General features: G+C 44.7%; 1 protein-coding gene across 4 annotated transcripts; it reads left to right on the forward strand.

The window, feature by feature from the left end:
- The first annotated feature begins 929 nt into the window (after window positions 1-929).
- On the forward strand, window positions 930-23,003 carry LOC118374137 (msx2-interacting protein-like). 4 transcript variants are annotated; one of them, XM_035760500.2, is made up of 15 exons: window positions 930-2,249; window positions 3,846-4,166; window positions 6,825-7,313; window positions 7,583-7,746; window positions 8,040-8,240; window positions 8,390-8,553; window positions 8,671-8,796; window positions 8,939-9,052; window positions 9,156-9,269; window positions 9,357-9,457; window positions 9,585-17,181; window positions 17,302-17,385; window positions 17,617-17,811; window positions 19,813-19,971; window positions 21,737-23,003. In XM_035760500.2, exons 1-15 carry the CDS (start codon window positions 2,164-2,166, stop codon window positions 21,866-21,868), a joined length of 10,047 nt encoding a protein of 3,348 aa, XP_035616393.1. In that variant the 5' UTR covers window positions 930-2,163; the 3' UTR covers window positions 21,869-23,003. The 4 variants fall into 4 exon arrangements, with proteins under 4 accessions (XP_035616393.1, XP_035616394.1, XP_035616395.1 ...); XM_035760501.2 differs by having other exon boundaries at window positions 7,586-7,746; XM_035760502.2 differs by having other exon boundaries at window positions 931-2,249; window positions 8,402-8,553.
- The last annotated feature ends 957 nt before the right edge of the window (window positions 23,004-23,960 follow it).

A 23,960-nucleotide genomic window follows, 5' to 3' on the forward strand; every position in this document is an offset into this window, starting at 1 on the left:
CGACCGGCAGTGTGTCCTCTGCGGCCACAGATGGGGCACGTGATGGCTCCTCTTCCAGTCTCCCTATGACCAGTCCCACCTAACTCCATGGGCACCAGAGCGGGAGTGCTGGACGATGGAAACGACAGAGCCCCCTCTGGATGTCCACGGGTAACTGGCAGGTTATCCAACCGGATGGACAAATCCACCAGTTGGTCGAAGGAAATGCTGGCATCCCTGTAGGCCAGTTCACATCGGACGTCCTCTCGTAGGCTGCATCGATAATGGTCGATGAGGGCCCTGTTGTTCCAGCCTGCTCCGGCGGCCAAGGTCCGGAATTCCAGGGCGTTCCTCGTGGAAAAGCCTCTCCCCCGCCCGCTCTGCCCTCAGGTGGATGGTTAAAGATGGCCCTGAAGCAACGGGTGAACTCAGTGGTTTGGTGCCGTGTCTCATCTCCACACAGCATTTGCCCACTCCAGCGCTCTTCCTGAGAGACAGGAGGTGAGGGCAGCCACTCTCTCCCCTCCTGAGGGAGCTGGGTGCACAGTGGCCCAAGTAGAGGTCCAGTTGTAACAAGAATCCCCAGCACTGTGCTGCTGTTCCATCATACTCCCTAGGAAGGGAGACGCATCCCACTGGAACTCTCTCCAGATGGAACGGATGGAAATAACCCCAGTTGTACAGGACGCGATCCATCATGGCACCAAGATTTTGTAACATGGCCGAATGTTCCTGGACACGCTCCTCGACTCCTCTGACCGGGGTACCTGCTCCTGCTGACTCCATTGAAGGTGTGTAATTCTGTCAGGATGGTGTATTGGAGGCAAAGTCAGGTGCAGGAGAACAGATTATAATGAACAGGCACATTTTTATTATAGTTTAAAAAAACGAGAGCACTACATGAATCAAACGTGCTAAAAAAACGGGACATAAAAGTATCGCGCTTAAACTAACACCACCTAACATGAAAACAATTACACACAAAACATGATGGGACACAGAGGGTTAAATACAAGTAGCTTAATTGGGGAAATGAAAACCAGGTGTGTATGGAAACAAGACAAGACAAATGGATATACGAAAGCCGGTGACGTCGAGTCGATCGCTGAATGCCGCCGGAACAAGGAGAGGGGCTGACTTCGGTAGAAGTCGTGACAGGGACACTGCATAAGAACTATAATATAATAATCATATATTACATTTACAGTAGCAGATTGTATTTTGTGGTAGGCATTATTTGAATATTATGTAGTGCTCAGTGCTGCGTGTCCATTCTCAATATAGCCTTTCATATGACAAAATAAACAAATATATTATACAGTATTGCTTTGCGCTGCTCTGCCTCTATCCATGTCATCAAGCTTTTTTCAGACAAGCATGTTCTTTGTATGGCTTCATGCATAATTTCCTCAAGGGAACACAACACACATGCTAATTCAATAATTAAATAAATGATAGGCAAATGCAAGGGAAACAGGATCTATGCAAGGGGAATAAACCCAGGGGCTGTATAGTTCTGAGAACATAAACAATGATAGGGGTGGACATGGTGTGCTATGCAATATCAGAGCACACACAGTAGAGGTGTCATTAAAACCTCTATGATTTAGACCTACAAAGATTACTTGCTTAACCAACCTCCATTTAAATAGAATATTCACAAAGCAATTATACAAATAATGGCTCTTTTATTTGGGAAGAATTACGCTTATCCTGTCAATTCACTGCAGGCAAAGATCGTGCCATACCTTGTCAGCATAGGGATGCCTTGGAATAAGCCATTTTGGGGAGCATATAATCACAGATCATCCTCAGGCAACATAGTCACGAAGTCAGGATGACTTCTCGATTAATTACAACCCCTGATGCTGCATAGATGTGTTTTATAATGCAAAGTCAAAGGACTGCTACATTATTATGAAATGTAAAAAGCACGGAAAATTGCTCTCGAATAGCTGTCGCATGATCTCGGGAGCGCGCAAATCATGAGAAACGAAGCCGTCGTCACAGGGAAGAACACACACACACATTCGGAGGCATTGGAACCGAGTTTACTAGGCCAAGATAATTTTTTTTTTTTTTTACACGGAATCACTCGTCGTTCATTTTGTAAGGCGGACTTCCCGACCGGCGGAGATCAAAACTTGCTAGAGCATATGTGTATGAAGGGGGAAAGTAACGTACATGATGGTTCGGGAAACCAGGCACCTTTGGGTGGGAAATTTACCCGAACATGTTCGAGAGGAGAAAATTGTCGAACATTTTAAACGGTAAGTTACGCAAGAGGAGAGGCAGCGCGCTCTGTGTCCAATAGCTAGCTATCTGAGCTAGCTAACGTTAGTCATCTTCAAGATACAACACCAAATTGTCTCTGTTGTTTAAGATTTTTTCCCCCGTGATATTTTTAACAAACACACAACATACCAGAATTTCACAATTTATTGGAATCCAGCAAGCTGAAATGCCACTGAATGCTAGCTTGTCAGCTAACTAGCTACCATTTTGTCGTTTGCTCACTTGATCTACGTTAACGACGTCGCTAGCTACATCAGTTAATGCCTTGGTAACTAGTTAAGCAAGCTAGCAGAAATATAGCTAACATACTAGTTAGGTAGCATATTTTCTTATTGAAGGATGTGGTAACACATCTACTAGTTATGTTTAGCAGGGGCTATGTGTTAATCATTAGTCGGATTACTGAATAATGCAAAGTCATCTAACTTAATCGCTAAATGCATGGTTTCTCCACGTTCCTCCGATGCTACTGCTAGCTTCGTTAGCTGCCATAATTACCTTGCGGACGATATCGGGTTTGATTGCCTGGCGGCGAGTTCATCAACGTGCTAACACGATGAAAGCCCTCGTGTAACATATGGGCTTCTTGATTCTATCGCTCGTTCACTGCATAATTCATCACGCCTTAACTGCAATGTTTAGCGGTTCATATGGTCCAAAAAGTGGCTACCATAACCATCAATCTCTCTGTTCGATCCTTAAGCGTGTGCCTAATGCTTTAAAGTGGCAAGGAGGTAGCTACTTTCTTGTGGTTATTTATGATACGTTATTTGAAACTATTTACATCGTAATCAACTACTTTGAGCCTAACGTTAGGTTCTTTGAACTGGCTTTCAGCCAAATGCCAGATTCAGTGAACATGAGCACTGTGTACACCAACACATGGATCTAGTGTTTCAGTGAAAGTGCAACTATTGAAGAACCAACATTTGACTTCTTGGCATATTTTCAATGACTTCAAAATAACAGCAGAACAGCCTATTTTCACACTAATAATAGATTCCTATTAAAGCATAATTGTAATCCACAGGTTCCACTGACCCTCATATTCTATGTAAGATGATTTAGTAAAGGAATAGAACAACTTTAAGTTGAGAAAAGTAATTTTCTTTTTTTAAAGTTCACTACACAAAGGTGCCAAAATGCTTGGGCCTCCATTTTTAAAGGGAAAGTCCACTCAAAAGTATTGTTTGGTGGGGTTTTTTCTTAGTCCACTGTTGATAGTCCCAATGCTTTGCATGTCAGCAGTCAAGATATTGGACTTTAAAGAAGTGTCACTGGCCACATCATCATGCCGGTGACTCTGCTTCTTGAGAGTTTAATAACACACACACACACACACACACACACACACACACACACATATATATTTAATGAGTGGATTTTCCCTTTAATGCTAATTTGACTAATTGGCTGCCAGGCAAAATCGAGCTCCTGTGCTTTCTTTGCTGTTTAAAAATCTAGCTACTAGGCTAGCTATTATATTATTGTGCTTATCATAAGTCTGAATGGACGCGTACATAGTATTTCAATAGTGTGACATATTTTCTCTCTTTGTTCTTGCTCCTCAGCTATGGACGTGTCGAGAGCGTCAAGGTCCTGCGGAAGCGAGGGTCGGAGGGCGGCGTTGCAGCCTTTGTGGATTTTGTGGATATCAAAAGTGCACAGAAGGCTCACAATGCTGTCAACAAGATGGGGGATAGAGACCTGCGCACTGACTACAACGAACCTGGGTCTGTCCCTAGTGCTGTTCGGGGCCTTGATGACAACCCCCCTTCGAGCAGTCATGGGCGGGATGTTTCAGGATTCTCTAGGGGGGCAGTGGGTCCAGTGTTTGGCCCCCCAGTGTCCCTCCACACCAGAGAGGGGCGGTATGAACGGATAAGAGACTGGTAAGTGGACATAGTCTCCCTCTGAAGTACTGGGGGATCGTGGTGTCAGTAAAAATATATATTATATCCCGCAATAACATCATTTCATTGTTGGGTTATTAATAAATCAAGGGCAATAGATTCCTTACAGTTTTACATAAAGGTAACCTAGGGAACAATCCCTTTACCATCTGCACAGACCTGGCCTTTTTTTGCTGGATCTAAGTTAATTGTTTATGCTAATCTATTTGTCATTAAAGAGGTATGGATGTATGAGGTATTATTCAAAATTTTGGATTTATTATGTGAGACGTATCCTGCTTTCACGTTGGATATTACACCTGTGGGGAATATCCTGGTGAGTTTGGATATATCACATTTGTTGGATTTTATCCTGGTGAGTTTTCGGATATTTTTATTTTACAAACCATGGATTCTAACCGCGATTTACCTGGGATCGACGTTCTTTGGAAGTAAATCGTTGCCTGGATGGATTAAATACCCCTATATTTTCTTGAGAATTATATTCAGGCAGGTTTATTCACCTATGGACTATTCATCAGAGAAGACAGGGAGGATTGTCGTTTTTTTCCTCAACACCTTTCCACTGCTGGGCAGAGAGCATTTTTCTGGAAGTCTCCAAACCAAGGATATCTGCTATTCGTCTGGATTTAAATAACATCATGGACCAAGGGATGTAAGTTGCCATCGTAAGGATGTAAGTTGGCTAGTTGTCATCACAGGGCCCCATCAATACATCATTCACAGCTAGTTGATCATTTTCAGACAAGGGAATTTACATTTTACAGGGTATAATTGTAATTTAGTATGGAGTTTATATCAGAAGGAACCTAAGAGAAACTGAGGAGTAACAGGAACACCTATCAAGAAATTCCATTGGAATATTTTTCAGAGAGAGATGGCCATGAAGACAACTGAAGACATGCATTATGGATGTACCTGCCTCATGGAAGTAACCCCCACATTGGATGTAAGGATGTTGGGTATAGGATGTACACAGGTGTAACCGCACTTCTTTTGTTGGATTACTCTGCTTCAGTGTGGATTTAGCTGTATATCCTCTCAGCATCAGTATTTGGGGTTACTAACAAAGAACAGAAACGTCTGCATTTTCAAAGAAAACCGAATGAAGCCTGAAGATGTCATCTGCACAGTGATGGGAGTAGACTGTCTATTTTCCCCTTGGGATATGTAATAGTGCTATTTTAAGGAATTCATTACGTTGCAGTGGACTAGGATTATTCCGTGCATTATGGTGAGAGAACATACTGTTTTTTTACTGGAGGGTATGCTAACTGGATTGCTAGTTTTGAAGAGGAATAATACAGATCTCTATTTTGGACAGTAATATGCAGACACCTCAGACTTGTTCCTTTTTTCTAGCAAGTTGGATATGTTTTCAGTCTATCCGGTCTCTAGTGTCACTTTTGAAATGCACCGCTATGCCCTTAAGTGTGACTCATGTTTTTTTTTCAAATTAAACCTGTATCAATCGTTGTCATAACAAAATCAATTTCTTTGGTTGTTTTCTTTTTACATCAAACGAAGAGATTAAGAGATGATGGATTATACCTAAGATGCCTACCCTACCCAGTGTTCTACTCGAACATCAGACTCTATACACATGAAGACAAAATAACCTTTTTGCTCAAGTTTTTTTTATTTTTAATCCAAATGATTTTTTGCTTTTTATTCCGGCTCACACAATTCTGACGACCTAGAATGTATTTGGGATTATAGGTTCGGTTACTGCTTTTGGAAAAGGTTGGTATTGTCCTGCCCACTGCGTCTCTTTTCCTCGTCTCCTGCACTAATTGTTAGAGCTTTTAGAGAGAAAATATGCAGCTGCTTGGGCCAGAGGGCTTGTTTTTCTTTCTCTTCCTTGCTCTCTTTCTTTTCTGTCACTTTCTGTCTCTCTCTCCCTTTCTTGCTTTTTCTCTTAGTTACTAGGTGGCTTAATATAGACGAGTTAAGATCTAGCAGGTCCACCAGGATTTCCCTCAACTGCCAAGACCCACTGTTCTTACTTAATTCAGAAATTGTATTTGATCTCAGTAGGAACTCACTTGCTCACTCTGACAAATGTGATATGACACAGCTTCTAGATAATTAGAATAAATGCAAATGATGGAGTTCAATAGTTTCACAGATGCGGTTGTGTTATGTTTGGCCAACAAAGAAATTCTCACAATGTGTGTTCATGCATTTTTGAGTCTCAAGCATGGCCTTTATGAAACTAAACCTATCCAAGGGTTACCTTACTCTATGCTAGAGCTGGGACGATAAATAGAAAGTTATCGACACCAATCAGTTATCGCACGAATTTTGCTGGTATCGTTCATTACGATAAGTAGCCTATACTAGAGAAATGCGTAGTTTGAAATGAATTCAGTTTGAATTGACCAAATGCCCCTCGTGTATTCTATTGCTTCTACTGGAATCGCAAATGATTGGCCTGTATCTTCATAGACCCGTGCTCAGCGGGGTCCCTGTTTGTGTGTATTTAAGTTGACATTTTAACAGTGCACTGCCTATTTTAAACTTCATTGTGTGTTGGAACTAATCTGTATTTTTGGAGTCACACTAACACTCGCCCTCTCTATATCTACTCTGTCTCTCTCCCCTATCCATCCATCCTTTGCCTGTGTCTTCCACCAGCTCAGAGACCCGGGAGCGTGCATATGATCACAGCCCCTATGGACACCATGAGCGCACTGGCACTTTTGATAGACAGCGCCACTACAACGCAGACTATTACCGTGATCGCACCATGTTTGCAGCTGGAGTTAGCCCTGGGCCAGGAAGTAGCAGTGCAATGGGTGGGAGCTTTGAAACCCCAGAGCCTCATTTTGAGTCCAGGATCCGAGGAGATCCCTTCACCTTGTCTAGTGCTGCACGCCGCGACCCCTATCGAGATGACAGGGGACGTCGTGTTGACAGGACTTACCATCACCGCCGCAGTCGATCATCTCATTCCTCACAGTCTCGACACCCCTCCCCGCAAAGGACCACGGGACAAACACCCAAAGCCCCCCATTCCCCCAAAAGAGCCCCCCTCTCCCCAGAAAGAGGTCCGTGCTCTAGGTCCCGCAGTAGGTCCTCTAGCTCTGATTCTGTCAGCAGCACCAGCAGTACTGGCAGTGGCAGGTAGGATGTGCTTTTGTGATGGTGTGGATGTTATTGTTTGTATGGATGGAGCACACATCAGTCAATTAGCTTATGTTGTAGAGAATGTAGCAAGATAAGGGAACATATTCCACTTATCCAGTTGTAAAATATCCTGCTTGGCTCTAGGATTATGGAGAGAATATCACTGACTTGAGATGCATATAAATGTACCCTTTTCTTTAGTCAAGTTAGCTGAAGACCCTCTGAACATTACCCCCTCTCTTTCCTCACATTTGTCCGTTTGGCAGCAGCGATTCAAACAGCAGTTCAAGTGAAGGGTCTCGTGCACGTTCTGTTCAGTCCTCTGCTACACATGCACCTCCCTCTCAGCCCTGTTCCATGGTGATGGAAGGTGATGAGCCACGCAGAAGCTTTGGCATCAGGGTGCAGAACCTACCAGTGCGTTCCACAGGTGAGTACCAAGTACCAATACCTAGCAGCATACTCATAAACATGCAGTCTGTCTGGACTTTTCTGTGCACCTTGACATTCTGGTTACACTTTGCTGGGCACCATGACATTATGAAGGGGGTCACCAATAAATGTCGTAATCCTCTGCCATTTCTTGTCTACATGTTCAGCTGTAGAGGTAGCTAATCAAAGCATACCCATTCTCCACCTTGACCTAACATTTTATTTTGTCCCTCACGATGCAGCTGCATGACTCATATCAAGCATCAATTAACTGTCCATTTCCCCTGCCAGACACAAGTTTGAAAGATGGACTGTTCCATGAGTTCAAGAAACATGGGAAAGTGACATCTGTGCAGATCCACGGGGCCTCAGAGGACCGATATGGTCTGGTGTTCTTCAGGCAGCAGGAAGACCAAGAGAAAGCCCTCAACGTCTCAAAAGGAAAGCTTTTTTTCGGCATGATGATCGAGGTTTCTGTCTGGAACGGCCCTGGTATGAAACTTTTTAGTGTCGTCATGTAACATCTGTAATTCTTTCATTATTTGAGCTTGGGCCTTAAATCCTAATGGAGTTGTAATGAGTGGTCATTCACATACTGTTGAGTGTACTTCTATTGTCTTGTTTAGTGATTGTAATAGAAGTCTTTCCCTCAGAAACTGAGAGCGAGAATGAGTTCAGGCCATTAGATGGACGGATTGATGAATTCCACCCCAAGGCCACAAGGACCCTGTTTATCGGCAACTTGGAGAAGACCACCAGTTACCAACAGCTCCTTGATATCTTCCAGCGCTTTGGAGAGATTGTGGTATGTATGTTACTGCACACTGATGGGTTGTGCAAGTTGAATATCTCTTCTAAAAAAATGTCAGAGAATTGCCTGTTTTCTTTTAAATATTTAATAATTTTGTCATCCCTCATACAGGATATTGACATTAAAAAAGTCAATGGTATTCCTCAATATGCCTTTGTGCAGTATTCTGATATTGCCAGTGTCTGCAAAGCTATAAAGAAGATGGATGGAGAGTATTTAGGGAGCAACCGGCTCAAGGTATTATTCATAAATCTATATTGCCCTTACCTCTAGTTATCCATGTGGGTACAAAAGGAATTGAGTTCAGTGATACAGAACTACCCTCCGCAATTATTATTGTCAATGTTTTTACATCCTGTGTTTTCGGTCTCCTTTGCAGCTGGGTTTTGGAAAGAGTATGCCCACAACATGTGTTTGGCTGGACGGTTTGGCTTCCAACATCACAGAGCAATATCTCACACGCCACTTCTGCCGCTATGGACATGTAGTCAAGGTCTACCCTTTTTTCCCTCCCCAATGTTCTTGGAATCCCTGACATTTTTGATACTATATTAGAGAAGTTGTTCTCAACAAGATTTCTGCTTTTCTTCTTTTAGGTGGTGTTTGACAGGTTGAAGGGGATGGCTCTCATCTTGTATAACAACACAGATTTTGCACAGGCAGCTGTCAGGGAGACCAAAGGCTGGAAGATTGGAGGCAACAAAATAAAAGTATGAATAAATATGTTTCATTAATCAATCAGTGACTGACATTTTAACAGTAAACCAGATGAAGGGAGCTAATTTGTTTATTTGCAGGTGGATTTTGCCAGCCAAGAGAGTCAGATGGCTTTTTATCGCTCTATGCAGGCCTCGGGGCAAGACATTAGAGACTTCTATGAAATTCCAACTGAAAGAAGGTAAGGTTCACATTTGTAATGTGAGATGAATGGAGGGAATACTTTGAATTACTTGTTTTCTGGTGTACTTATTGGTTCTCACTTCAAAAAATTATCCCCTCCTATTCCACAACCCCCTGCTTTACAGGGAGGAACGACCAAGACCTCCATACCATGAGTTCTCAGCAGAAAGAGCTTACTTTGAGAATGTACGCACCCCTGGCACCATTTACCCCGAAGACCCTCACAGAGACTACCCCGCCCGCAGCCGTGAGCGGTATTCGGAGTTGGAGCATTACCAGGGAGAACACTTTGACCCACGCTATCATGAGGACCCTCGGGAGTTCAGGGATTATCGAGATCCTTTTGAGCAGGACATTCGGAAATACACATACATCCAGAGGGAGCGAGAAAGGGAGCGGGAGCGCTTTGAGGCAGACCGAGTTAGGTGGAGCCCGTCTCATCCACGGCGCCCGATCACCCCTTCTGCCTCCCCTTCACCATCTGAGCGTGCTCCCAGAGACCCAGAGCGACAGGTCTACAGCCAGTCCTCTGAGCGAAGTGGTAGTTGCAGCTCACTCTCACCACCACGCTTTGACAAGGCTGACAAGGCTCCTCCATTGGAACATGGAGCCAGCTCTAAGAGTGAGAGGTTGGAAAAAGACGCCCACTTGGTTGAACCTGAGCGTGGAGCTGGGGCTGAGAAAAGCAAGCGGGGAAGACGAAAGGAGAAAGGTGACAAAGAAAAAGGGGAGAAGAATAAATCAAGGAAAGGAAAGGTGCAATCTCCCGGCATCCCACCATCTGAGGTCAAGCTAGATCCCAGCCTGGATGGAGGCTCTGGAAGGGGAAAGGTGTCGGACCAAGACAGCCTTGAGAGACAGATATATAAAGGTGACAATGACCCTCCTCCTTCAGATCCGACAGCGACAACCTCTCGCCATGAGCCTGTGAAAAGTGAGAGACTTGAGTCAGGGAAAGGTGAGATCGCAGTCAAGGATGTTAAAACACGATCCAAGAAACACCAAAAGTCTGACACTGGAAATGATGGGAAAGATCCATCACTGGATTCTGATCGGCTGGCTGCGAGAAAGAGGCGCTTTGGAGATGCCAGTGGGAGGACCATTCGGCAGAAGAGGAGAAGGCTGGAGGATGGGAGTCAACCCCCAGACTTTGGAGCAAGCACTGCCTTTTCAAAAGAGACGGATGGTGACAATAAGGCTCAACAAAAAGACTCCCAGCGGAGGGATTCAAGATCCAAAACGGAGAGGCTGGTGTTTCCTGGTAGTCAGGATCCTGTAATGAGAGGACAGGAAGTGCTGCCCGAGGGGAGCATGGACCCTATAGACTCAAAACGCCACAGCATGTCTAGAAGGTTCTCCCACGATGGGAACATGGATCAGGATAATGCAAGAGATCAAGATCCACCAAGCCCTTTCAAATATGGTGCACAGGACAATGACAAGGGTGTCAAGGAAGAGCCTCTGGATATTGACCTCTCCCAGAGTTACCGCAAACAGATGGAGCAGAGGAGACTTCACCAACAGCTCCAAGAGCCAGACAAAAAAGAAAAACCAGGAAGTCCACAAGACTTAGAAAGGGAGGATCTTGAACACCGCAGTCTGGTACATGAAGTGGGCAAGCCACCTCAAGACGTCACAGATAATTTCCCATCTCATAAACTCAAGAAACTAGAGCAATTTGATGCAGATATTAGTGCCAAGAGGGGGGACCGTGTCTACAGGAGCTTCAGGCAAAAGAGTGAAGATCCTGAGTGGAACAACACTGCATCTCCAGGCTTGCAACACTTCTCTCGTCGTGCTGAAGATCCTGAGTGGAACAACACTGCATCTCCAGGCTTGCAACACTTTTCTCATCATGGTGAAGAGGACTTTGCGGTATCTTCACACCTCAGGGAGGTTAAAACAGAGGATAAAAGCCATCCAGACCTGGAGCTGGCAGTCAAAAGGACACATACAATGCAAATGTCCAAGTCAAACACTCCTTTACAAATTAGTGAGGAAGAGCGGGAAAAACGTTGGGAAAGCAGAGTCAAGCAAGATTTTTTACCCGACTTAAACTTCTCAAGTGGCATTGCAAAAAATCCACACCATCGCAAGCGTTTGGAGTACGGAATTGTGCATGATTTGGAGCCTGGGGAAGTACGATCCGATTCTGAGGAGGATAGAGAGAACAAACCACACTCTCCTATGCCCTCTACTTCGGTACCTTTGTCTGACAGGCAGAGAGTGGACAGATTTTCAGACCCTAAGCTTGCCACCTTGGAAAGGATGAAGTTCTACTCCTTTGCACTTGACCAAACCATCACACCAGATACCAAGGCCCTGCTAGAGCGAGCAAAGTCTCTGTCCTCCTCTAGGGAGGACAACTGGTCTTTCTTGGACTATGATTCACACTTTGCTGGTTTACGCAGTAGGAAAGATACTGAAAAGGTTGAGTCAGCACCTCGACCTACACCCTCTTGGTACATGAAGAAGAAGAAAATTCGCAGTAGTGGGTCTGAAGACAAACTAGATGACCGGAAGGAAGAGCCCAAGCCCAAGCCAGAGGAACATGAACGCAGGGAACTGTTTGCCTCACGTTTCCTTCACAGCTCGATATTTGAGCAGGACTCAAGACGTCTTCAGCACCTTGAGCGAAAGCATGAGGACCCTGAGCAGAGTCATGGTCAGCAAACTGGTCAGCAAGGCCCGGCAGACTGGCAGCCTGACACAGAACCAGTTGTCCTCTTCCATAGCCGCTTTTTGGAGTTCACACGGCTTCAACAGCAGAAAGACCAACCGCTACCGGATGTGAAAAGGGCAGATTCAATAGATGACAATAGGGTGGAGAAGTCACCTGAGGCAGAACAGCAACCTCTGCAGTTACCGAAAACCTCAGAACTTGTCATGGATCCAGAGATTAAACCTATTAGCCCAGCTGAGGACATGATTTCCCAGCCCCCACTTATGCCCAAGGAGATGTCTCGACCCAAGCAGATGTCTCCACCCCTTCCACCCAAGCAGATGTCTCCACCCAAGCATACATCTCCACTCCTTCCACCCAAAGAGATGTCTCCACCAGTGGAAACACGTGTCATGTTTACTCCATCCCTAGAGCCAGCTGCTCTAGAACCTTTGACTAAAGAAGAAAACATAAAAAATGAACAGCTCCCTCCCCTCCCGCAAATGTCTCCCCGTTCGATGTCTCCCCCTGCTTCTGTTAATTTAGTAGCCCCCGAGCCCATTCGTTTGGTGAGAAAAGTTAAAAGATTCCCTAGTGAAGAGAAATCTAAAGATATAGCTCAGGATATTAAAACATTGACCCCTGAGCAGTCTTCCAACAGTGATTGCCATATTCATAAAACGTTATTGAGTCGTTCTGAGCTTGAGCTGGCACCTCCTGAATTACCACCTGAATTGAAAAGTTCCACACCACCTAACCTTGTTGATGAGATGTCAAAAGAGGATACCAACACTGAAGATACAGACACTCATACAGAGGTGGAAAAGAAACGTGATCTTAATCAGATACAGGTGCTTGTTGATAATGAAACCAGAGATGAGTCAATTTCACCACAGAAGTCCAAGAACAAAAAGAATAAGTCTCCTACTCAAGTCCCACTGACTCCTTTGGTTTCAGCAAATAGTTCAGAGAAACCGCTTACACGCAAGAGTGAACGCACAAAGCGTGCATCATCCCCTAGAGCGGAGTCTTTGAAGGGAAGCTTGGATTCCAAATCCACAGGCAAGTCTCCCATACATGGTGCAGACCCCGAGCATGGCACTGAGCAAAGTGTATATGTTGGAAGAGCAAGACGTAGAAATGTGAAATCTGTATATGCCACCCCAGTTGAGGAAGATGCCACTAAGGGGGCTGGAAAGGATGTAACTGAGTCACCACGTTCTGCACGAAAGCGAGGTGGAGACAAAGACAAAGAAGCAGCCCCTCAGCAACCATTAGAACAGGATTCACTTGCACCTATCACCTCAAGGCGGGGACGTCCTCCTAAGAATCGCCAAAAAGGAGAGGACATGTTAACAGCTAAAGGGGATAGATCAAAAATGGAGACCAAGGATACGGACTCCAATGAATCAGAGAGTAGTGAAAGAATCTCAAAAGTGTCAAAAGGCAGACATTCTCCTCATGGTCATAAAGTGTTGGCAAGTCAGTTACCCATGCCCACAGTGACTGGATCCAGTAGGAAGGGGGGAAAAACTGAGCCCCCTGAAGATGTTGCTCAACCGATAGATTTTACAGAGGAGGACAATTTGGCCATGCCAGATTCCACTGTCTCATGTAAAGAAGATTCTGTGGTGCCAGTTGTGACAAAAAAAGAGGAGAATGTCAAGCAACAACTAGGAACAGAGAAATCAAGAGATCAAGACGGGCAGAAAATTGACCCTATTGACGAGAAAGCCAGTGGAACTAAATTAGGTGAGAAAGAGACTGAACCTCCAGTCATGGAAGAACAGCCTGTTTTGGAGAAGAGTGGGAGAGGAAAAGCCCCACGCTTGACACGGATTCCAAAATCTCCTGTCCTCAAGAACCTCAAGATCAGACTAAATGTCACTGAGGTGAAAGATTTACTTCAAATGGGGGATGAAGAACCCGGAAATCAGGATGATTCTTCTAAAAAGACTAAACCAGGCGAACCTACTAATGACCCATTATTATTAGAGTCTAGTCCAGGACAAGATGTGAGTTCTAGCAACGAGGATAAAGATGGGGTGACATCAGAGAATAAGCCTCCAATAGATCCTAAAACTTTGCTACAACAGGAACAGGAGCTGGAGCAAGCTGTGGAGAACATTGCTAAACTGACAGACCCAACCCTCCCAGCTGAGCCACCCACTCCACCTGCCCAACCACCTGCAGAATTAAAAATTGAGACTGAGGAAGACAAACCAGCCAATCCTGCTAGTGAGTATGAACTTGCTGCTGCAATTGATTCCATTATGGGTGAGGATATAGCCGTCCCTCTGCCCCAAGAGCCGGTAAATAGTGCAGTTGTGGATTCAGATCTAGAGATTCCAACCTTCATCCAGCCGACCAAGGGAGCTGAACCTGTGACTAACATATCTCCTGTTCAGGGGGAGTCCTTTTTCCCAACCACACCCAGGAAAGGTGCTAAGGGCAGAGCTAAAACGCCGAAGCGGTCTAAGAGCCAAAAGTCTAACAAAAAGGATGCTGTAAAAGAAAGTTCATTAGAACTGGAGAACACCTCTGTTATCACATCAGACAGCACACCCTCCAACGAACAGCCTGTTCCAGAAAGTATTCCCTCATCTACAGTTGCTGGTGTCATTACAGCCACCTCTTGGAAGCCTGAAACGGCGCATTTGGCTCCCAAGACTACAGACATGCCTAAAGAATCAAAGTTGCCTCCAGCCCCTGCAGAGCAACCTCCACCTAAACATCTGAAACCTGTCTGCCCCACAACCAAAAGTCCCACTCTCACCAAGCCTCATACACAACCACCACCACCGGAGTGCATCTCACCCTCACTTTCTCCACCCCCAACCCGGCCAAACATCAGAACCACACAGCCAAGCAGGATCGCAGTTTCCCCACCAGATTGGCTCAACCAGTCCAAGGATGCAATTGTCCCTTCCTCTCCTAGAGCATCAGCAGCTCCCATAGAGAACCCAGGACTTCCCCTTGACTCTGAGCACATGGAGACTGATCACAACATCAGTGACTTGCGTAGGATTCTCATGAAGCACAAAAATGTTTCACTCCCAGTCCCATGCAGTAGTACTGCTCCTTCCAATCTGGGCACCTCGTCCCTTAGGGATCCTCCACATCCTTCTGATGGTAATACGCCAATGGTTGTTGTACCTAGTAAGCCCCCTCTAAATGACAACAGGCTGCCATCTCATCCAGCTCAGCCTGTAGTCCGGCCCCCAGCCTCACTACCATCCCCTGAGTCGAAGTCTGTGATTTCTGTTATCGCCTCCACTGCCACTTCTGTTATCAGTCGTGTTTGCAATCCACCCGACATGGAGAAAGTTAATATATCGGTTGACAGAAATCCCTGTGTGGACATGCCACTTCCCAAGCAGGCATACAGGCCGCCCAGCATGGAGGACAGGGACAGTGGTTTGTACCATGGACCTTCAGTTGGTGAGGAGGGTGGAAGTGCTGGGAGGTACTTGGTTGAGAGCTCCGGTCTGGGTACGGGCTCTATCCCAGGTCTAAGGGTGAATACCTCAGAGGGAGTGGTGGTGCTGAGTCACTCAGGGCAGATCAAGGAGGGACCACAGAGGATCAGTGCCAAAATCAGCCAGATCCCACCAGCTACTGCAGTTGACATGGAATCTCAGCAGCTTGTGTCCATGCCCCAAATAAAACAGGAGATGTATACCCACTCCCAGTCAAACACTCCAAAGTGTCCTCAAATACAGACAGACCATGGGCATCCTAAGACGCAACAACCTGTGTCTGCTATTAAACAAGAAAACACTAGTATGGAAAAGTTAGAATCTCCCTACCCATCAGGGCCTCAAGGAGTTGTGAAGAGGCTCCAGCAGACGGTTAGTAGTCCACAAGTGATGGGTTACCATCATCCAGAGTTCACAATGTTATTGAAGCATCCAAAAAAAGTGGATGGGGCTGATGCGATGACTGCTGATGGGGGTAAACCATCTTGGAACTCTGCCATAAGTCCTGCAATGAGCCCCCACTTGCCCTCTCCGGCTGGCAACCACGTAGGCTTTGTTTCCGGCTCGGCCACTGACAGAACTCCATCACATCTCAGTGGGGTCAAACAGGAGCCCCGTTCTCCTCGCAAGTCAGGCCACCCACACTCTCCGTTCACTAAAGTGTCCTCTCCCATTGGCGGTTCCTCTCCGAAAGGCCTCCCTGGGATGCTGCCCTCTGGCCTTCCCGCCATGCAGCAGTATGTCACCAGTGTCCACCACCCTGAGCAGTCTGTTATCATGCAACCTCACAGTGCTCACAGTGGCATTGGCAGGATGTCACCCCATCGTGTCTCCCAAGCAATCCCCATGGGGCACCTTGTCCAAGGAGAGGTCAGGGTGAACACACCACCCCTCTCTGTGATGAGTTTCGGGATGCATGGAGACCCTCTTGCCTCTCCCTGGTCTGGTCCTCTCCAGCAACGTCCCACCTCGCCCCAGGCGGTAGGCAGAGACATAGTCCTCAAGGTTAACCCTGGGAATGTAAGGGGCCACGAGGGAGAGCAAGAGGATGCCAGACGCTTCCATCAGGCCACAGGGAGACCATCTGCCACCCAGCTGAAACCAGAGACTATGCAGGTGGATCCCCGCGGAGCTCTACGTAGCGGGCTACAGCTGGACCCGTACATGTCACCCAGGGACATGCGTGTACTCATGCACCACCCGCAGGGAGAGCGCTCTGCCTCAGAACCGCACCAGGGACACATCCAAGAGACTGTCCCACCCTCTTCGACATCTACCAATATCACCTCGTCCCTGTCCCCCAGGGCACATCTGCTGACTAAAGGTGTTTCTGAGAATGATGGCACAAAGCCACAGGAGGTCAAGAGCCCACACTCTCCTCTGAAGGATGGGATGATGGGGATTCGGCCATCTTTGGCCGCCATGGCGTCCCCACAAAGGGTGCAGTTGCTGCCATCGGGGACCGGAGCTTCCTTCTCAGAGTATCCAGGAATGTACAGCAACACCCGGGCCGTCCATTCCCAGATCCCAGAGACTTCTTTTGGGGTCAACCAGGCACCTATCAACATCACTTCTGCCTTAGTGAGTTAAACACTATTCAGTGTACTGTATCTCTGCACAATTTGATAATGATCATGGGGTAGTGTCTTGAATGATGTTTCTACAACTTGTTTATACTAAAATCACTCTTCTGGGCCTCAGGGTACAGACCCCAGTCAGTCACAAGCTGATGGCAAGGTGAAACAAGTTGGACACCAACCTGTCAACATGGTGCAGCTGCTCACGGTGAGTCATTTAAGGATTTATGGAAATGGGGAACAGACAGCGAATTAGAGACAGTAAAACCAGAACGACAACTGAACAGGATCAGAGAGGTATGGGCAAGAGCTTTGGGCAAAGTGGACAGGACAAAGTGTAGTGTAGGTAAACTATTCACAATTTTATTGTTTTTATATTTTAAATATTTACAAAAATAAATGGCATTTTGCATCACTGTTTTATTTTCTGTTTGAGCAGAAGTACCCGATAGTGTGGCAAGGGCTGCTAGCACTGAAGAATGACCAAGCTGCTGTCCAGTTGCATTTTGTCTGTGGTAACAAAGCATTGGCTCTACGATCGCTGCCCTTACCAGAGGGAGGAGCGCTGCTTCGGATCGTCCAGAGAATGAGACTTGAGGCATCACAACTGGATGGTGTGGCTAGAAGAATGACTGTAAGTTATTTTCCCTATCATGAGGATGAGTCCATCCTAAATTGTTTTAACTTGGCCCAGTGTAAGTGGATGCAAACAGCAAGTGAGTGGATGCTACTTGATGAGGAGCACTTTTCACTAACCTAGTCACTAAACTAGTCACTCAGCAACTAAAGTAATGGTCCAATCATTAAGAACTGGCGAGATGGCGCCGATAGACATGGTTGCCCTGTTCATGGCTCATAAGCAACTTTAGTGTACATTTTTGTGTGTCATTTCTCACATTATTAGCTCAGAACGTCCTTTGCACTATTACATACAGCCGGAAATAACTTTTGGATATTAGAGCGGCACTAACATTCCTGAATTGGAGCATTTGTTCATACCACTTCCAAGTATATTACTCGCTAATGTTCAGTCCCTGGACAATAAAGTAACACTCTGATTTACGGAATCATGGCTCTCTCCGGATATACTGTCCCTGTCCATATAGCTAGCTGGGTTCTCAGTACATTGCACAGACAGGAATAAAGAACTCTCCTGGGAAAAATAAGGCAGAGATGAATGTTTCATGCTTAAAACCTCTTTGGCCTGAGATTCCGCTAACGGGACAACAGCCAGTGAAAGTGCAGGGCGCCAAATTCAAAACAACAGAAATCCCATAATTAAAATTCCTCAAACATACAAGTATTTTACACCATTTTAAAGATACTCTTCTTGTTAATCCCACCACATTGTCCGATTTCAAAAAGGCTTTAGGACGAAAGCAAACCAAACCAATATGTTAGGTCAGAGCCAAGTCACAGAAAAACAGCCATTTTTCCAGCCAAAGAGAGGAGTCACAAAAAGCAGAAATAGAGAGAAATTAATCACTAACCTTTGATCTTCATCAGATGACACTCATAGGACTTCATGTTACACAATTCATGTATGTTTTGTTCGATAAAGTTAATATTTATATTAAAAAATCTGTTTACATTGGTGCGTTATGTTCAGTAGTTCCAAAACATCTGGTGATTTTGCAGAGTTACATCAATTTACAAAAATACTCATAATAAACATTGATAAAAGATACAACTATTATGCACGGAATTATAGATACACTTCTCCTTAATGCAACCGCTGTGTCAGATTTCAAAAAAGCTTTACCCGGAAAAAGCACACCATGCAATAATCTGAGTACAGCGCTCGGAGACCAAAACAACCCAAACAGATATCAGCCATGTTGTGTAGTCAACAGAAGTCAGAAATAGCATTATAAATATTCACTTACCTTTGATCTTCATCAGAGTGCACTCCCAGGAATTCCAGTTCCACAATGTTTGTTTTGTTCGATAATGTCCATCATTTATGTCCAAATACTTCCTTTTTGTTTGCGCGTTTAGCCCAGTAATCCAAATTCATGATGCGCGATCACTAGGATCACTCAAGTCAAAAAGGAGTGCCTTTGGGACAAGACTCAGGAATGTCCAGAGCCCGGACTTGACCTATCCAACCTGACATACAGTGACATTCTACATGATTCTGTGCTTCTAACTTTGTGGCAACAGTGGGGAAGGCTGTTTCCTGGTCAGTTTGGCATTGCCCCTGTGCACAAAGCGAGGTACATACAGAAATAGTTTGAGATCGATGTGAAAGAACTTGACTGGCATGCATAGAGACCTGACATCAACCCCATCAAACACCTTTTGGGGTGAATTGGAATGCTGACTACAAGCCAGGCCTAATTGCCCGACACCAGTGCCTGACCTCACTAATGCTCTTGTCTGAATGGAAGCAAGTCCCCGCAGCAATGTTCGAACAGTGGAAAAGCCTTCCCTGAAGAGTGGAGGCTGTTATAGAAGCAAAGGGGGGACCAACTCCACATTAATGCCCATGATTTTGGAATGAGATGTTCGACGATCAGGTGTCCACTTACTTTTGGTAGTGAATGCGACCAATTCCATTTTAAGGAAGAAATTCTCAAGTTCATGTACATCACATATGTCTGTTTTAACGTGTGTTTTTTTCTGTTTCCTGCAGGGGGAGAGTGAGTTCTGTCTCCTGCTAGCTCTGCCTTGTGGACGGGACCAGGACGATGTCCTGAATCAGACCCAGGCCCTAAGGACCGCTTTCATAAACTACTTGCAGGCCAAGCTGGCTGCAGGCATCATCAATGTCCCCAACCCAGGCTCCAATCAGGTGAGTCTCTCTGCTTGTTTGTTACTATAGATGTCTGTCTGTTTTTGCATACATTCAGCCACTGCTGGTTTTTTGATAACTTCACATTTACATACAGTGGGGCAAAAAAGTATTTAGTCAGCCACCAATTGTGCAAGTTCTCCCACTTAAAAAGATGATAGAGGCCTGTAATTTTCATCATAGGTACACTTCAACTGACAATATGAGGAAAAAAACTCCAGAAAATCACATTGTAGGATTTTTTTATGAATTTCTTTGCAAATTATGGTGGAAAATAAGTGTTTGGTCACCTACAAACAAGCAAGATTTCTGGCTCTCACAGACCTGTAACTTCTTCTTTAAGAGGCTCCTCTGTCCTTCACTCGTTACCTGTATTAATGGCACCTGTTTGAACTTGTTATCAGTATAAAAGACACCTGTCCACAACCTCAAACAGTCACACTCCAAACTCCACTCTGGCCAAGACCAAAGAGCTGTCAAAGGACACCAGAAAAAAAAGTGTAGACCTGCACCAGGCTGGGAAGACTGAATCTGCAATAGGTAAGCAGCTTGGTTTGAAGAAATCAACTGTGGGAGCAATTATTAGGAAATTGAAGACATACAAGACCACTGATAATCTCCCTCGATCTGGGGCTCCACGAAAGATCTCACCCCGTGGGGTCAAAATGATCACAAGAAGGTGAGCAAAAATCTCAGAACCACACAGGGGGATCTAGTGAATGACCTGCAGAGAGCTGGGACCAAAGTAGCAAAGCCTACCATCAGTAACACACTATGCCGCCAGGGACTCAAATCCTGCAGTGCCAGACGTGTCCCCCTGCTTAAGCCAGTATATGTCCAGGCCCGTCTGAAGTTTGCTAGAGAGCATTTGGATGATCCAGAAGAAGATTGGGAGAATGTCATATGGTCAGATGAAACCAAAGTATAACTTTTTGGTAAAAACTCAACTCGTCGTGTTTGGAGGACAAAGAATGCTGAGTTGCATCCAAAGAACACCATACCAACTGTGAAGCATGGAAACATCATGCTTTGGGGCTGTTTTTCTGCTAAGGGACCAGGACGACTGATCCTTGTGAAGGAAAGAATGAATGGGGCCATGTATCGTGAGATTTTGAGTGAAAACCTCCTTCCATCAGCATGGGCATTGAAGATGAAACGTGGCTGGGTCTGTCAGCATGACAATGATTCCAAACACACCGCCCGGGCAACGAAGGAGTGGCTTCGTAAGAAGCATTTCAAGGTCCTGGAGTGGCCTAGCCAGTCTCCAGCTCTCAACCCCATAGAAAATCTTTGGAGGGAGTTAAAAGTCTGTGTTGCCCAGCAACAGCCCCAAAACATCACTGCTCTAGAGGAGATCTGCATGGAGGAATGGGCCAAAATACCAGAAACAGTGTGTGAAAACATTGTGAAGACTTACAGAAACCGTTTGACCTCTCATTGCCAACAAAGGGTATATAACAAAGTATTGAGAAACTTTTGTTATTGACCAAATACTTATTTTCCACCATAATTTGCAAATAAATTCATTAGAAATCCTACAATGTGATTTTTCCCCCCCCCCCCTAATTTTGTCTGTCATAGTTGAAGTGTACCTATGATGAAAATTACAGGGCTCATCTTTTTAAGTGGGAGAACTTGCACAATTGGTGGCTGACTAAATACTTTTTTGTCCCACTGTACAAATTAAATGGTATGTTTTACATTTTGGAGCGGTCTTTAGATCGCATAGTCTTTCAATTGATCCATTTTTATCTTTCTTCTCCAGCCTGCCTATGTGTTGCAGATATTCCCACCATGCGAGTTTTCAGAGAGCCACTTATCCCGGCTAGCCCCTGACCTCCTCAACCGGATCTCCAATATCTCCCCTCACCTCATGATTGTCATCACCTCTGTGTAATAACCCACCCCCCTCCAGCGGGGAAAAGGAACCACGTCTTCTTATTAGTGGATGTACACCAAGTTGAGCCTCAGGAAACAAGAGGAATGGCAGGATCTTTGCTCCTGGAGACACTGGGAACATTTGGGAATAACGTGCTATTCAAACTTTTTCCAAGTCACGTCTTTTCTTTTTTTTCCCACACCTGTCTGGTATTTTTGTCCTTCTCAAAAGAGCGAGCTCAGGGATGGACTACACCAGAACCCTGTATCTCTGCTGTATTTGTATTTATTGGGGAGTTTTATTTTTACGTAGGGAGTTACTTTGAAGAAAAAATGTTGATGTTTGATGAATAAGAAGAATGAGTGACTTCGTGGGTGGCCTTTTATTCTTCATAATTTTAATGATTTTTGTTCATTTTTTAAATTCTTCATAAGAAAGGATCATGGAAGCCATTAAACAATGGCAAAAATAGACATTTCAACGTGTGTTTTTAAGTACAGTGATTATGTACAAACAAATGTCATTGTTCAGCCTTTCCCATAGAGGAAGAAGGAACTTTCAAAAACTTTTAGGGCACGTCTCAAATGGCATCCTATTTCTTATATGGTGCACTACTTTGGGACCTGGTCAAAAGTAATGCACCATATGGGGATAGGGTGCCATTTGGGATGTACTGAGATCTTTAACAAACCCCTTTTGATTCCACCAGCTCTGCTGTTCCATTTCTCTACTTAAACAAGACAAGGCTGTTCCCTTCCATCTGTTTCCGCATTATACGACCAACAGTGGGATTTAAGAGTTTTTGGAATACTGGACTCTGTAAATATTTTAAATATTTAAAACTGACTAGAACTTGGGACAACTTGACACCAAGAGACTTCCATCCAACCATGGAAATACAAGGATGTATACAAGGATGAATTAATTGGGGGTGTAAGGAAGGACTGAGGGAAATCCCTTTGTGGTGTAAATACTTGTGACACAGCAGGTTGGAAAACTTGTGTGGAGTTTGCTGAGGGCACTTCACATTTTGTTACTCAAATAAAAAATTAATCCAGAAAACTAAAACAGTCATGAGCTCTTTTATCTGGATGTTTCTTTTTCTTGTTTCTCTTTGAGATGCTGTCTGTTTGAAATAAATATTTGAACGTTGTGTAAATATAATCTGAGTTTTCTACTAAAAAATGTTTATGCTGGGGATGTATATTCTGTTGCAGTTCAGTAGAAGTCTACTTCTGCATTCCTAACAGCTGGGTTAGGTTTATGTAACATATTGATAGGATGCGGTAGTGGATTACGTGATTCCCCCCCCTTCAGTCAGCCAGTTCGTTTTGCATGACCCGGGTGGGTGATTTCAGTTAAGGACCAATGGAATTGTCTAAAATGTGCAAACTCCGCCTATCCAAGGTGAACTCGCCCGTTTGCAAATGCATTCCATTATGGTAACATTCTATAGTTTGATAGGATTTCATCACTGATACTGTCAACCAAAGGGGTAATTGTATAGCTAATCACAGAATAGTTACATAACAGTTAACACGTTGGTCCAAGCCCTTACCCACCGACACTTGGCTTTCACACCACCTGAAGTTCAATAAACTCCAGTGCCACCCAGCACATCAGTAACACAGCACAGTTTAAACTGCAGAAATCATTGCATAATACCAACTTCCATTTACTTTATTGACAACATTTTGACCAGGGATTACATTTATGAAAGCTCCCCATCTGCAGATGAAAAGTATTTCCATATCAAAGCACATATTAATATTTGATTGATGGACCTTTGACCTCAAGGCAATTTCAGTACAAAAACAGCATCTGTTTGTGTGGGAGCTATTGGGCTAGAATTATCAATAAATTGGGCTAACATGCATGAACAATTGCCAAGCCAACACGGTAAACGATACAGATACTTCCACAACAATAGTCAAAAAAGGAAAATACTACATATAAACAAAATGATCAAAGTAATTTGAGACAGTTCACATTGTAATGTTGATATCAGTTATTAAATCAGGACCAGTAGATTCTACAATTAAATGTCAACAAATATCTTGTGTAAGTATGTAAAGCTAGTATGCGTTTAGGAAGCACTCTGTGGGATTGT

The sequence above is a fragment of the Oncorhynchus keta genome, chromosome 21 (genome assembly GCF_023373465.1).
Source record: "Oncorhynchus keta strain PuntledgeMale-10-30-2019 chromosome 21, Oket_V2, whole genome shotgun sequence".
Classification (NCBI taxonomy): domain Eukaryota; kingdom Metazoa; phylum Chordata; class Actinopteri; order Salmoniformes; family Salmonidae; genus Oncorhynchus; species Oncorhynchus keta.

Excerpts from the sequence above, each read along its gene's own strand:
- LOC118374137 (XM_035760500.2), top strand. The coding sequence starts at position 2,164 with ATGATGGTTCGGGAAACCAGGCACCTTTGGGTGGGAAATTTACCCGAA. Across the intron at positions 17,182-17,301 it reads TCAACATCACTTCTGCCTTA|GGTACAGACCCCAGTCAGTC; the intron begins GTGAGTTAAACA and ends TCTGGGCCTCAG. Across the intron at positions 19,972-21,736 it reads CCAACCCAGGCTCCAATCAG|CCTGCCTATGTGTTGCAGAT; the intron begins GTGAGTCTCTCT and ends TTTCTTCTCCAG.